The sequence below is a fragment of the Theropithecus gelada genome, chromosome 6, assembly GCF_003255815.1.
Source record: "Theropithecus gelada isolate Dixy chromosome 6, Tgel_1.0, whole genome shotgun sequence".
Lineage (NCBI taxonomy): Eukaryota > Metazoa > Chordata > Mammalia > Primates > Cercopithecidae > Theropithecus > Theropithecus gelada.
In genome coordinates, this window is record NC_037673.1 from 89,338,249 (window position 1) to 89,354,458 (window position 16,210).

Here is a 16,210-nt window from a genome sequence, read left to right on the forward strand (position 1 = left end):
CCCTTTTAAATGAAAACTCTAAAATGAAGAAACAGGTATGCTTTGGTGAACAGTTAATGGTTATATTTTTTTTTTTTTTTTTTTTTTGAGACGGAGTCTCGCTCTGTTGCCCAGGCTGGAGTGCAGTGGCTGGATCTCGGCTCACTGCAAGCTCTACCTCCCGGGTTTATGCCATTCTCCTGCCTCAGCCTCCCGAGTAGCTGGGACTACAGGCGCCCGCCACCTCGCCCGGCTAGTTTTTTTGTATTTTTTTAGTAGAGACGGGGTTTCACCATGTTAGCCAGGATGGTCTCGATCTCCTGACCTCGTGATCCGCCCATCTCGGCCTCCCAAAGTGCTGGGATTACAGGCTTGAGCCACCGCGCCCGGCCTAATGGTTATATTTTAAGACTGCCTCATTGAATTGTTAGAAAATGCATGTAATAGTGATCTTGTCAGGTGGGAGCCACTCCTCTCCTGGCCTCATATGGAGGCACTTCAGCTAGAGTTAACACTCTTAGTTTCTCTCCCCATATCCCATTCTTTCTTTCCCTCAGGAAGAATATGACTTATCTGATTAGCACATTTAGGAAAAGAAACTGAACATGCTCAGCTCAGCTCTTCAGGGCATCTTTCAAGTAGGTTGCAGAAAGGATGAATTCTAGTTTACTTTCCACCACATGAAAGGCAAACGGAATATTTGCAGGATAAGGGGAAAATTCATTTTTGGGGGAATATATCAGGAAGTCCATTAGCTACAGATCTAAATCAAATTTTCCAGTTGAACTATATCAATTATTAATGCTGGTGTTTTGTTTCCTTTTGTCTGATTCCTATGTAATATTGCTCACTGAGTTCCAAACTGCGGAGTGTAGCACTGAGGTATTATTTTGGAACAATGTTGTACTGTAATACAAAAACATATGTGGTCTTTGTCCTGGTTCCTGGAATAGAGCTCCTAAAATGCTTGAAATTTCATGAGTCATAAAGTGTCTTTTGTTATTCATGACAATCCCTTGAAAAAAAACCATCACTGAGTTTATGCTAATGAGGTGACTTAGACTGGGGCCTTTAGATAGCCTCAGGATGGGACTGGCCACCAGAAAGACCCAGTGATTAGAGGGTACTTTCAGCCTCGCCCACTGGCATCCAGGAAGGGGAGAGCTTCCAGGTTAGTAAACACACTGATGTGCTGCTGGGAGGGTGGCATGCTGAGAGAGGGGATGGAAGCTCAGGGTGCCCTTTCCCACATACCTTGCTGAATGCATCCCTTCCATTTGATTGTCCCTAAGTTGCATCCTTTATAATAAACTGGTAAACGTAAGTATTTTCCTGAGCTCTGGGAGTCATTGTAGAAAGTTATTGAAACTGAGGAGGTGGTAGCGGGATCCCCTAATCTATATTCAGTTGGTCAGAAGTATGAGTGGCTCCTCCAGGACTTGTGACTGGTGTCTGAAATAGGGGCAGTCTTGTGAAACTGAACTCTTTAGGGAGATAATGCCAGAACTGAACTGAACTAGTGGACACTCAACAGAAATTGCAGAATTGGCTGGCATCAGAGAAAACACCCCAGAAAGATACTGGAAGGTACAAGGGCCAGGGACCTTAAGAATTGGATTAGTTCTCAACTGAATCTCAACGTGAGAAATGATGTTATTTATTAGTCCTAAAGCCTGTGGACTGTGTGCCAGATGCTATGTTTGCTTTACATACATTATTATTATTTAGAGATGAAGTCTTGCTATATCAGGTTTGAGTTTTGCTAGACTCAAACTCCTAGGCTCAAGAGATGCTCCCACCTCAGCCTCCTGAGTAGCTGGGACTAGAGCCATACACTATGGCACCTGGCTACACATATTTTAATATCATTCTACTTTTCAGACAAAAACTCAAGTGCAGTGGTGTTAACTTGAAGTCACACTATATTAAATGAAAGAGCTGGAATTCAAACACAGGTCATCGGATTGCTTTTTTTTTTTTTTGAGACAGTCTTGCTCTGTCACCCAGGGTGGAGTGTGGTGGTGTGATCTCAGCTCACTGCAACCTCTGCCTCCTGGGTTCAAGTGACTCTCCTGCCTCAACCTCCCGAGTAGCTGGAATTACAGGCGCCCACCACCATGCCTGGCTAGTTTTTGTATTTTTAGTAGCAATGGGGTTTCACCATGTTGCCCAGGCTGGTCTTGAACTCCTGACCTCAGGCAATCTACCCACCTTGGCTTCCCAAAGTGCTGGGATTACAGGCGTGAGCCACCAAAACCCAGCCTTGGACTGTATTTTTAACTTCATCTCCATACTGTATCTCTATAATGATATGATTCTGAATGTTATTCATACACTAAAACAGGAAATAAAAATAATTATTCTCACAATTTGCCTTAAATGACTATGAGCTTTAAGTTGATATAGAAAAATATAAATGCCTTGGAATGTATTATAGAAAACATTTACAATAATACATTTTTATGCTGATTATTAAGATACTAACTAAGCCTCTTTTTCTTCTTTCCAGTTATATTTTAAAAGACCTGGGGGCAAAAAACAAAAAAGAGACTTAAGATAGAGTTAATTGGGGTACACAAGTTTCTAAGGGAAGAAAAATCCTATATGAACAGCAGCAGCCCCTTGTGGTCTAAGGGGAAAAATAGTGTATCTGTAGTTATGGGGGGTGAAAATATGTTTTTATAAAGAATATATGTACATATTTAGCCATTTGACTCACTTCTCAACCCAACACATTAAAAAACAGATGCTTTAAAAAGTGATCTATTGCCAAGATGCTTGTTAAAATTTTATCAGTTGAAATATTAAAATTCATTATGAATTAATTAACACATTATACAGAAATAAAATGTTTTTGTTTCATCATTTTACAAAGTACTATAACCAGTGGTGATTAACACTGGGAATTTTGTGTGTCTTGATATGTGTTGCTCAAAAAGAAACTAAATTTATAGGATTACCACTAAATTGATGACATTTTCTGTCTTCACTCTTGAATTCTGTTGGCAGATGTTTTTGAGAACAAAAAATTCCATCTTATTACAAAACATATTAAGCAGGTTTTCCTGCCTGGCAAGTCTGACATGATGTTTATTGCCTAGACCAAATCAATCCCCCTAATAAGCCATAATATATGCTAGCAAGTACACTATTTCATAGTTAAGAAAACTTGCCACATGAAACAGAAAGTTCTTTGATCTCTCATGCTCTGCTCCTAATGTCTCAGAAAAGTGCTACATAATCTACTAGTTAGTCACATCTATTTATACTCAGTAAGTAAAATAAAATTATACTTTGCTAATCTTAAACTTTTAGGCCCAAATGCTACTTTACTTTTGCCTGTGTATAGTAGATATTTGCAAAAATTTGAAAGGAGACTGGCTATTTACAAGATACTAGAAAAAAGAAAATCCAAATACTTGAATATACTGGGAAAATGAAATAGTTCCAGAAATTAAACAATCATTGTTCGTAATACAAATAAATTGAACTTGATTGCTAAAACACTAGACAGAAATGACTTCAGTGGCATTTGCACAGAAGAGATTCAGAACTGTGAACATACCCAAGTCAGAACATCAAAAACATATTTTTGGAAAGAAAGCTTTAGTTTGATAGTTGGCTGTTTCTAAACAACTGCAAAAACTCACATGAATGCTGAAAAAAATCAATCAGAAAACTAGGCAACACCAAATATCTTACATATTAAAGAATAAGATTTTTGATGGATGTCAACAAATAATTGATAAATATTTAAGTATCACTATGTGCAATTCCAGGCTCTGCTGATTCCTATTCTGTAAATGTCTCACATTTGGATTTTTTATTTTGTGTCCATGTAATTCTCTTCCCCTCTATCCGTGGCATCTGTTTTTGCTTTCTTTCACGTGCTGGGTCTAATTCCTCTCCTTTCTTTCCCATCAGCAGAGTCCACAAATAAGTCTCACTTTAGGAAAGAGATGTTCAAGCACTTCCAACCCAACATTAGACAGACAACTTTTGCCTATACTCTACACATAGTCTCTAAAATTCTATTAACTGACCTTCCTTGATTTACTTGTCCTCTTATGCTCCAGTTTGATACCAGAATAACTTTCATTCCTATGCTGTAGGTTCCTTTATCTAGGTATCTCTTAGGCCTAATCTTTTTGCTTTGGTCTCCATCTAAGGGATTAAATTCTAGGATCAGTTCCTGACTCCCTCATAATATGCTCTGTACTAATGCAAAAAGCAGCACATACCTGCTTTTAACGATTGACATGTAATGCCAAAATATATAAAGCATGCTCAAAGATGTAAAAGATTATGGGGAGATCTAGTGGAGAGGCATGAAAATAATTGCTAATATTATTTTCATATTAATTAAATTATTAAATAATAACAAAAATACAAGAGACATATCAAGATAGTATCTGGTAAATTCCATGTAAATTAGCTAATTATTATAAATTCCATGAGTCTCAGTAAGGAGAGGTCATTGGTTATAGTGAGAGGAAGAGGTAGAATTTCAGCTAGGCACTTACAACGTAGGTTATAAGTGGACAGAACTTTGGATTCAGGAAATAACAGGAATTGAAGTTACAGATTCCATAAAGCACAAAGTTTGTACAGGGTAGAGTAACCCCAGCAGCCTGGCTGTACTCTTAAGAGCAAATGTGTAACACAGAAATTGCAATGGGTCAGGTTGAAACATTTCCATTTTCATCCATAATTTTAGCAGTATAATGACATAGCTAAAAAGGAAAAAATAATATTCTACTTTTATATATTCAGATGAAAATATATAGTTCAAGGTATCAAATAATGACCTTCTATCATTAATTTTTGGATTGTAATCACAGCTACTGGATTGAGTGGGAAGTCAACAATTGTAGTGCTGTTTGACTCTTTGTTTTGGTTTGTTGGAATGTTTCCTCATAGAAAATCAAGTTGCATACTTTAATAATGCAGGACATATTTCAAAAAGTAGTAGTTGTAGTGTGGGGTTTTAATCCTGGCTCTACCACCTTACTTAAAATTTCTTGTGGAAGATCTGCTCTACAAATATTTATTATGAAGGCTCTGTTCTAGGCTCTGGGATACAGTAGTGAGCAAAACAGACTAAGTACACGCCCTCATGAAGCTTACATTAAGAGCTATGTGACCTTTGAAAAATCACGCAAAGGTGTGTGTGTGTTTATGGTACAAACAGGCTTTCTTAGTTGCAATGGAAAGTGGCAGAGGGGAGGATATGATAGCTCCTGCTCCTGGGGCAGGGTTCCCAGACTGAGTTTCCATCCCTCCAAAAGCCAAAAATTTTTGACCCACAATCTGATCTGTAAATTTGGATCAGTATTAGTATACTATTTGTAGAGAATATATAAATATACATACATATTTATATAAATACTTACATTTATACATATAAATTGTTTGTAAACATTTAATAGAGTCCATTAAATAATACCTGGTCAAAAATCTATCTTTGTCATCAAATGTTGTTTACTATATTGTATCATACATTTACTATACATGGCTTCATTTTCAAATTTCAGATACATATTTTGTTTTCAATCTACAGAACAATGTGGTAAAGAAGAAAGAGGGGAAGAATCTACAGTAATTACAAGTAGATTTATTATCTACCATTTACTAGCTTTGTGATCCTAGACAAACATCTGTGTATTAGTTTCCAACTATAAAATCAGGACGAAATGATGTGATTCATCTACTTATTAGGCTATCACAAAGAATAGAAGATAATTTCAAATTGTAAATTGGTAAGAAGTATATAAATAAAAGTTAATTTAGTTCCATCATATAAGATGCTCTGTGTCTGAAAATTACAAATACTTGGTATTGGGAGATACATAGAGAGAAGAAGAGCACTAATATAAGTCATTTCTAGAGTGGATCAAAATTACTAAGGAATTAATACACCTTACACAAAAAGAATCATTCTTCTCTTTCCCACTACAGGGCCAAACCTTACTATCTAGAAGTATCTTTGAAGAGTATCAGCATATCTCTGCTATTTTGCAAAATTCCAGAATATTTTAAGAGAAATGATGTTTACTACGAAAAAACATTTCATAACTAAGACCATCGATACAAAGTTGTATTATGTGTTTGGGCCTATTTTTGTCTTTTGGTGCTTCTGGTGGGAACCTGAATTGATGAATGAAATGCGACAAAGAGGCAAAAAGACTTAGAAAAGAGGGAAAAATGACGGGAGTTTAAAAAAGAGAAAATAATTAAAAAGAAAACAAAAGGAAAGAGAGCAGGTCTCAACAATGAAGCAACATAAAAAGAATGTTGTTTCCTTGGTATAAGAAAAAATAGATGCGAGGATAAACCAAGCAGATGTGAAAAACAGAATAAAGAAAATGCATGCATACAAGAGAACAAAAGAAAAAAAGCAAAGCAATGGTCACAAGACAAAGAGAAAATAGGAAGAAATAAACTTACGGGACAGATGTCTGATATCTGAGATATATGCTTAATCTGTACATGTCATAGGCAAAAAATTGTTTAAGAAGAAATAAACTTAATATACAATACCATTTTGTTTGCATTTGACATAAACAAGTAGGTACACATTATAATTTCAAAAGCCTTATATAATTCATTTCTGAAACCTGGATATCAGAGGTAATCTTTTAAAAGTTTTAACCTGTCATAAGATGGTGGTTCACAGACTTGATCATATAGAAGAAAGCGTAGTACAACTGATAGAGAAGACGGTAACATCATGACCCCAATGTAATCATATAAAAGAAAGGGGGTGATATAACCGCATTGGAACAAACAAGCTACGTATTGCTTCCAAATATAATAAGTGTTCTTGCTTTTCAAATAATATATTAAATAGTGAGATGCTTTCTAAAAATTTAAATATTATAATCTGCTTGATTCATTATATTAACTGCTTTGAGAATTCTTTGTCAGGATACATTTTTGGGGTCTTGAGAATATATATGCTGTTTTCACCACTGCTTAACTGTCATAGCTTACTCAACAGACTGACCTATAAATAAAATGTTTTGAATGTTTAAAGTACAATTCCAAAAAGTAGAGTGATTATGCCATGAACTAGAATAATATAGAAAATAAAAACTTAGAAAGCAATATATTTCCCCTAAAAGGTGGTAGGAAACATTTTATTAATGATCTTCTTAAAGTAAATGTAAAAATAGCTCAAGTTGAATAATTTGAAATGTTAATACTATCGTATGGTATAATTTATAAAATGTTATTTTCTCTATGTTTAAATGTTCTGAATTGCTCACTTTTGAGGACTATTTCAATATACTATTTTTCTTAACCAGCAGCATTTTCGATATGCTTTACTATTAAACTTCTAGCATCCATAATAATGGCTTTGAAAATGGACAAATATCTCATATATATAATTTACAGTATGTATGTCAAGCTTCTGAATATGTCCAAGTGTAAATAAAATTGTTTGTGCCCCCTACAGAATTAGAAATCCTTGGGTAGCACTGCTGTAATGATCCCATACTGATAGTACTACAAAGTGCAGAAATTCACTGGGTAGGACAAGAGAAACGGACGGAGTTCCCTCATTACACTATCCCTACATTATTTTAGCTCAAGTATTTATTAAGATATTAATTACTCTTTCTCCCTCTATCTGCTTTTAGACATTAGGCTGAGACACTGTAGATAGTTGCTCATCGTAAAACAATGCATTATCTAGTAAACCTTACCCCCCAAGATGAATGTTTTGTATGGAGCATTATTAATTCAGCAGGTTATATGCCTTAGAATTGTTAGGCTACATATACTCTCTCTTATGGACAACATAATGGCATGTTATGCTGTTTTAAAGATATGCTATGTTTCCTTAAAGAAACAGCATGTTTGGAAATTGAACTGGCAAGTTTTCTGCCTTCTGCATCCATCACAATAAAATTATCTTAGAAAATTTTTCTTGAGGTAGTGTATGACACAAAAGGAAGTAGAATTTGCATTTGTGACTTCTATAAAATGTCACACTGAAATAAGAATGAAGCATTTTATACCTCTGAATTAAAAAACCCATTTACTCCAAGTAGACAGCCATGGGAAATAAATGATGAAAAATAAAAAAAATTAATACTTTCTTTAAGAAAAACAAAACAATCTATATAAAATAAAATGTACACAAGGTAAAGAAAATAGTAAAGGAAAGTAGTGGTCTCACTCACTCTGATATACAATTGCATCATTTCTTTTTCTCTTTGGGGGTTACGATACTTCTCATAGAAATCACGTCGCTTCTTTGTTTCTTTAGAAACTTTATCTTTTCTTTCCCGTTTTTCTGCTGGTTCATCTGAACTATCAGATGATGACTGTACATGTATCTTCGGCTTTTCTACTTCAATATAGTTTTCATTGGGATTTAGTACTATAACTCCATATCCTTCCTGTTTTGAAATGAAAGAAGGTAGCATAATTTAAATCTTATAATCCATTTCAATTTTCAAAAAAGTTCTTAATTGCTTCAGACTAAGCAATTTTTATATAGTTGCATATTCATTAAAATACTCCTTTAGGCAGGATTATGATTTTATTTTTTTCAAAAGAAAGTCATTTAAAATTGTTTGCTTTTATTGTGTATACAAATAAGCATTTATTATTTAAAAGAACAAAAAACATAATTGCAACATAAAGATTATAAAGCTTAAATTAAAAAACTAATTCAGATCTCTCAGAACCCAAAAAATGATTGAAATAAATTAGCAAATAACAAGTATACTTTCAAATTATATTAATATTTATACTATCTGTTTCGAGAAAACAACCTCTGAAATTGAAGTTCACAATTCAAACTGCATTTTTTTGTCTATTTTTCTTTACAATGGCCCTTTAATGAGCATTTTTTATTTGTCTGAGCAGTTAAAAAGGAATAAATCTGATTTAACATTCCAAAACCACCCATATCTACATTATTATAAACACATAACATCTACCTGTGTACCTTGAATTTTATTCACTTCTTTTCTTACAGGAGGCCAGAAAAATCATAAAGCAAAATAAGCCACTGTCTTACTATAATGTATGGAAACAAGTCTTTAATCTTAAAATTTCTTTCATTTTTCAATCTACCATAAAAATTCTCTTTATTAAAAACTACAACCAGGAAATAAGCAAAGTTCCAAAGTTAAAAAATACAGCTTGTTGAGCTATTAAGGCTTTTTTTTTTTTTTTAAATTTGTAAAACATATATTTTCCTGTCTTATTTCTTTCTAGCCTGGCAAACATTTCTGTGGTTATAATTAAGAAAACATTGATATTTATATTATGTTTAATAGAATAAGCTAACCATGAGAAAATATAGAGAGGGATAAACAATAACCACTGACAAGCATGGGTAACACAAATTTTTGAAGCTATTATATATCTTGTCTTTTCTATTCAATTACGTGTTGTGAGGTCCCAATTATGTCCTTGTAAAATACTATAAGGTCATATTTAAAAGATGTACGATATTATAATAAAAACATAAGAGCTACAGAAAATAGCTAATAAAATCTATTTATTAGAAAATCTATTTAATAGAAAATAAAACTTATAAAATATCCTTACTTATATATAGTTTTTCAAGACAGTAACTGTAGAATCTTCAACTTGAAGTTTACATTTTAAATTCTTTTTCTGCCAAACCAACCATAAGATGATTTTAAAAAACTGACAGCAGTTAATAGTAAACCAGTGTTAGCATAGACTCAATTATCTTATTTTAAAATATGCTGCATTGCTGCACATGGTTGGTTTTTTTTAACAGTTGACTTCACAAACTACTTACAAACTTCTTTGGAATTGTCTTCTGTTTTTTCCTCCACTCGGATGACATTATTGTCTAAAATCATTATTTGGTTTGGAAATTTTCAAGATCACTGAAGTTCTGATTTTAATGATAGGACTATTAATTAAGATATAGTCATCTTACATATATGAAAACTATATAATAATATATAGCAAACTGATTTACAAAACACCACCCATTCTTCAACAGATGTTCAAATAAAACTTTTAGAATAATGCTTCTTTCACAAAAGGCTAATAAAACACTTTACAAATTTTGTAATTTAAACATTCTACATCAAAGCAAAAGAGAATTTTTTTAAAAAGTTTCTTAGCTCTAAGTCAAAAGTTTTACCAACAAAAGATATTTTATTTGGTCCTGCTTTATTCTAATCTGTACAGCCATTCAAAAGTCTTGTAATTCATTGTGGTCACTGTCAGGTAGACAGATTGTCACTTGGTGATTTTCTACAGTTGGACACACTTGACTAGTTATTAAAATCACATTTGAAGGACGTTCCTACCCCTCTTCCTTGTGCCTCTTACAACTTTTCACGCCCTTCTCAAATTTCAGCTATAACTTCTCCTCCCACTAAAAGTAAGTTAAAGAACACTGTTGCACTCTGCTAAACAGGGTGAAATAGAGGCATTCAGTACACTGTCTCTGGTGTAAGGAACATAGTCAAAAAAGGTCACCATAGGCCAAAAAGAAAATTGCCTCCTTACTAGATTCTGTACCATGAGTAAGTGGTCTCCTGTCATGTTTCTTCCCTGCCTTCTCTGAGTGAACTGAACTTTAAACACACACACACACACCCCCACACCCACCCACCCCACCCTCTCGTACTCAGGCGTTAAAATTAGCAAGACCAAAATAGAATCTTAAAATTAGTAGAGATGAAAATAGTGATATACTACATTTTAATGATAATATGAAAAATTTCAAATTCAAAAATCTCACTCAAGGTAAAAGAGTGGGACTTTAATAAATTGATATAATGTGGCATTACCTTTGTATAATGAATAAATCTCAAATAAAGGTAAACTCTTTGAACAAAATTTGCAGTCACCAGAATTGTAAAACTATTATCTTATTACTTAATCAATAAAAATAATATTTTCATATCTGGCTTATTTGAGCAGAACTTTAAACTTCAATTTTTAGAAATCATAGATTGAAAAATTATCATGCCTACTTAATTTTAAATAGACTCTGAAATTTGATATGTTCCATCTAAATAAGTATTTTAAAAAGGCATTTACAAATCATCAAAGAAGCAGTATTTGTCTAAGTTATTGATTATGTAACTGAAAATTACATGACTCATTTGTTCAATATCATAAAGGCACAATGTCAATGTTTCACTTAGGCATCAACAGATGAGAAATGATTCTATTTTTAAATCACCACTATATAAATCAATTGAAGATTTATCATTTAGATTTCAACAATGGATGTTTCTATTTAAACACCCAAACTATTTAGAAAATATTTTATCCTTTAGATATTTCGGATTGCCGATTTAATTAATGTGACAACAATCAAGAAACACTCAGGAACATTCTCTGTAGAAATGAGAGCTGATATTAATAAATGTCTTTGTTGCAAATTCAATTACCGTTCTGCAAAAAACTAACATTTACAATTAAAATATTTCTGATAAATTAATTAATGCAATATTCACGGAGATCATTCATAACCATTTTCTAATGAGTAGCAGAAAGCAAGAGTAAGAAAATAAAGTTAACTATCCCACCTATGTGCTCTAACCACAGATATATAGTAAAACTTAATGTTGTCCTTCGTTTCTCTGTCATATGTAACACTGGCAAAAATTTGCTTTATATAAGCTACGAAGATTTTTGCCATGTCAACATCAATATATGGAAATTAAGGAGTCAAAGAAAATAAAGTAAAACAAAGCAAAGACAAAATGTCAGTAAATTTTACTGTTTTAAACTGAGTAACACTGACTTCTTCAAAAATCAGACTAAATACCATTTTAAAAAGTGATTCTTTCCATTCCCAGTAACTCAATCAGTACACAACAAAATTAGTAAGAAGAGATGCTAGTGTGACCTTTCATGAATCTACCCATAAAGTTTTATGAAACTACACAATAATATCAGGCATCAAGTATATGTTAAAAGAACCATGCATTGCTACTCTACTAAGGAAGGCTCCATAACTTACGTTTAGACTCTTAAACATTTTATATTGAAGGATTTCTTTTATATTTAATTATTCCTTAAGTATGCTACATTTCTTATAAGATAAAAAGTTAGGTCATTTCAAATATACATTGAAACCTTTTCTCTTATCTTTGAAAAGATAAAATGATCAAACCGATTATCTAGCATTCTATAACTAAATAAATAAAACTTCTGGCATCCTTTATAATGATTTATCAAATCAATTCCAATATCCAACATTTCAAAAGACAAAGCATACATAAAGTTGTTAATTAACTCATGCTTGATCACAGTCTAGTAGAAATTAAGGTGATCAAGAGAATAGATATTGGTAAAAGTAAGCTTTATATCTTTAATTCATCTCATTCCACTTTTATACTTTTGTTGCTATAATTCTACTTTCATTTTCAGACCTGTGTTTACAAGGTATAAACTATGGAATCTTAATCAGAAACCCTTAAACGTTCATTCCTAGACATAGCATTTTATTCAGCACAAGAACTTGTGATTTAAATAGAATACCCAGGTCTTTAGGCCTTCTTTACTTTGAAGTCTGTAGATGCACTTACTAATAAATAATAAATCATTTATCATTCAACCAACAAATGATGGCTTAGGTCAGAGAGGTCTAAAACAAACAGGTGATGCCAAACACAAAGAACCAAAAAGGAAAACTTTGATAGACAAATTATATCAGTACAAATACGCACTTATCAAGAAGATTCTGTAAATAGATAAAATCTTAAAATGCCTGACTGAAACCAGACTTTTGACCCCAAATGAAATCTGATAAAACTGAAGACTTATCCATCTTAATTTACCTAGTCATTACCAATTATAAGAAAAATGGAAAACCGGCAAATTCTACATCTTTTCAAGTATCTTGTGGTTGGCTAAATAAAAAAATCAGCTGAAAGTACTTGGCTCTGCATATTAACCTGACAATACTGCAAGCCACATGTGACCAGAGAGGTCAGGGGTTAGAGTGGAATCCTTTGACCTGTGGAACTATCTGTTTTGGTCTTCAGGCAAGGCTCTGTAAGAGATCATTTTACACAAATTTATCAATCATATTTCTCAAGTTCAGCATTCTATCTGCTTGGTTTGAAAGAAGATAGGTGCTCATCCTCAAGGGAAATGAAACCCAAAGTGCTTTATCTATAAACAACATCTACCCCTGGACAAACCACTGTCCATTCATCTTTTCTGAAAGATGTATGTTGTATTTATTCTCATCTTTTTCCAAGAAGGGTATGTATATGTCACTGTTGCAACATCCTAGGTGCAACAGTGAGATGAGGTCATGACAACCAATCAGAAGTCACTAGTGAAGCGTTAAAGTAAACATAGCTGTTGGAGCTGCAGCTCTGCTTGAAAAATGCCCCCTCCATTATTTTAGCAATTTTCTCAAGACGTGACCTGGGACTGAAACGCGTGAAATGTCACTTGACTCCGTTTTGTGTTTCTTCTCAATGTGCATTTAGGTAACAACACTCAACTAATATTTTGTAAAATGTTCTTCACAACCACACTTCAACTTGTAGCTTCATGAATTCTAATTCACGTGTGTGTTCCACGGTATAAAAGTACCATAATGGGGACCAACATAGATTATCCCAGTTAAGTTTCCAACTTCAAATAGCTCATCAAGTTAGTCAGTAAAAGAAAACATGCCACAAAAAGTTTTCAGAGGACCACCTGTTGTCTATTATTTTTACATAGCACTTACTCATAAATCATAACACAGGGTAATTAATCAAGCTGTCAAAGAGAAGGTCAAAGGTTATATGGTAGAGTCAGAAGGTCATGCATGGGCTGATAGAGGTCAGGGTCACACCGCATTCCTCATTATCAAGTTGGGATGAGAGACGGCCCAAGCAAACAAAAGTGAAAGCAGATGGAGAAGTGAGTGGATAAAAAAAAAAAAAAAAAGAAAATTTCACAAACAAAAAGAAAAGTGAAAGAAGACTGTCAGCTGCCTTCAAATAGAGAATAGAAGAGAAAAGAAATACACTGAAATGTGTTCAAAGGAGCTCAAGAACATAAAGAAACTACAGTTTTATTAATTAAATTAACTGCATATAACTTTTCTTGGCCATTTTATTAGTGCATACTAAGCAATATTAGAAAATACGTGTTTGGCATCTCTGTACCTTCTCCAGTTAGATTAACTAAGGTAAGGCAAAGAGTTCCAAGGATGAAGTATAATTTACAAAAACAAACAAACAAACAAAAAACTTACAATAAGAGTTTTTCCCCCTAATATTGTGTGAGGGTTATAACACAGATGCAGATAGTTTTAAGCCATACAACAGATAAATTCTTGAGTATGACACAAATATACCCGTAAACATAAATGTATCATAAAAGTCCTTTTGAATAACAAAACAGTTATAAAATATTCTATTATTACGTTGGCCTGAATTAGATGCAGAATACTGTGCAAAATTAGCTGTCACCCTTTGCTCAAAATCTTTGTTAATCTCATTTTGAATGTTTGCAGCTTTATCAACACATGCATCAATGTCAGCTCCTTGGTTACTGAACCGCTGTAGTTGGAAGAAGATATAATTAAAATGTTTTGGCACAGAAAAGGTGAAATTGTATCTTCCCTTGTTCCCTTAGGAGTCTGTAAAACATGAAGGATATATTGACAAACACACACCCTTGTCTCCAGTTCTGACATGTCAGGTCATCCAAGCACTATTTATTTTAAAACATGCACTTTGCACTTACCCATATTATCACCCACTTCATTTCTAACTTTTCCTGGGTTTTAGAACATTATGTTGCTTAAATTTTGCAAATTTCTCTTCTATTCACAATTTACTTATGGAAGGATTCCATAAATGCACAATAGTACCATTAATACATTTACCATTCATTTTGAGGACAGAAATATGATTTAACACCATAGTCTTGTGAAATCTTTTATATTCTTTGCTTCTCATTCTCACAAAATGACACAAGGGTATACCCACACATTTATACATTAAACTAAAAAGAAGTAACAAATTAAAACTGTTGCCCAGTCAATGATATATCAAAATCCCTAAATGAATTTAGGAAATCTAACAGATACCTCTTTATTACATGGTCTAAAGAAGACCTGGATGGGCAGATTGATCTCATTAACTTTACTATTCCTCATGCTAGTTATGCCTGTATGTCTTGAAATGCTGAGTGGAAGTCCAATGTTCTCCTGACTTCTTATTGAACTCTATTATAAAGTTGTGTAAATATAATAGTTCTCAAACATCTCTGGTAGCCACATGGGCTTTCAAAATATTATCACTTTGACCCAATCATATATCATACAAACATATGCTTAAGTTTTTAAGCTAATTATAAAATCTGTTTAACGATTACAGTACCCAAATCATTCTATATTAAATATGCCACCTTTCTCTTTCTTCTTTCAATTAAAATATCATGTGTTTAAATTATTTTCATTGTTTTTTCAAGAATATATCAGTGCCTGTGGTCCTAGAGTCCACTTGCAAGTACGAGGACATAACAAAGAATCCTATTCATTCAGTCAATAATTCATTAAACATCGATATCATACAACAAAAATTTAATAAGCAACTACTATCTACCAAGCACTATGCTAGTTATACTTAAGACTCTACCTGTATCCTAATCTAACAGTCACTTTTCATTTTAAGATATTTTCTTTCAGTAGAAAATTTTAAATCCAAATCATATACAAATTCCTAAAATGTCTATATGAGACCATTTTATTTTTCAAAAAAAAGGAAATGTGAAAAGGAAAAAAAGGAGAAAAGAGTAATAATAAAATGCTCCTAAAATCAGGCTAATTAGATTTTCAAGAATGATTAACCTTAAATGGTCAGTTAAGTTTGTGTTAAGAGTGGTATTTAAACTTACTCTGTAACAATGAAAATGTAATGTTTGAGGATGTGTGTTTGTGTCTGTGTGCATGTTGTGTTGTATACATTTACATATTTTAACAAGTAACATCATTTCATAATCTAAGGGAAAAGCTTCAATACACATCCATCTCTTAACAGGTGCAAATGAGTATAGCTATGAATTTCTCTTCCCACAGTGACCTATGTCAGAAGATCTTCTCATACTTCTTCTGCTAAATAATTTAATTACTTATGAGTTATGGTTTCTTTGTAACCTTTTAAATGACTAGCTCATTAAAATGCAAAAATATGCAAAACATGATGTCACTGGGTCAAACAGCTGTGTTGGTAAAATTATGGCTGTGAATGTCCCC

The 16,210-nt window shown here is 33.1% G+C and overlaps 1 protein-coding gene across 3 annotated transcripts in view; it reads right to left on the minus strand.

Annotated features, from left to right (window-relative positions):
- The window catches only part of FAM172A (family with sequence similarity 172 member A), a 480,941-nt gene that overhangs the window by 253,404 nt on the left and 211,327 nt on the right, over positions 1 to 16,210 (minus strand). For all 3 annotated transcript variants that reach the window (XM_025388508.1, XM_025388509.1, XM_025388510.1), the window contains one exon: positions 8,169 to 8,387. In XM_025388508.1, coding sequence (XP_025244293.1) covers positions 8,169 to 8,387 — 219 coding nt within the window. The remainder of the gene's footprint in view (positions 1 to 8,168; positions 8,388 to 16,210) is intronic.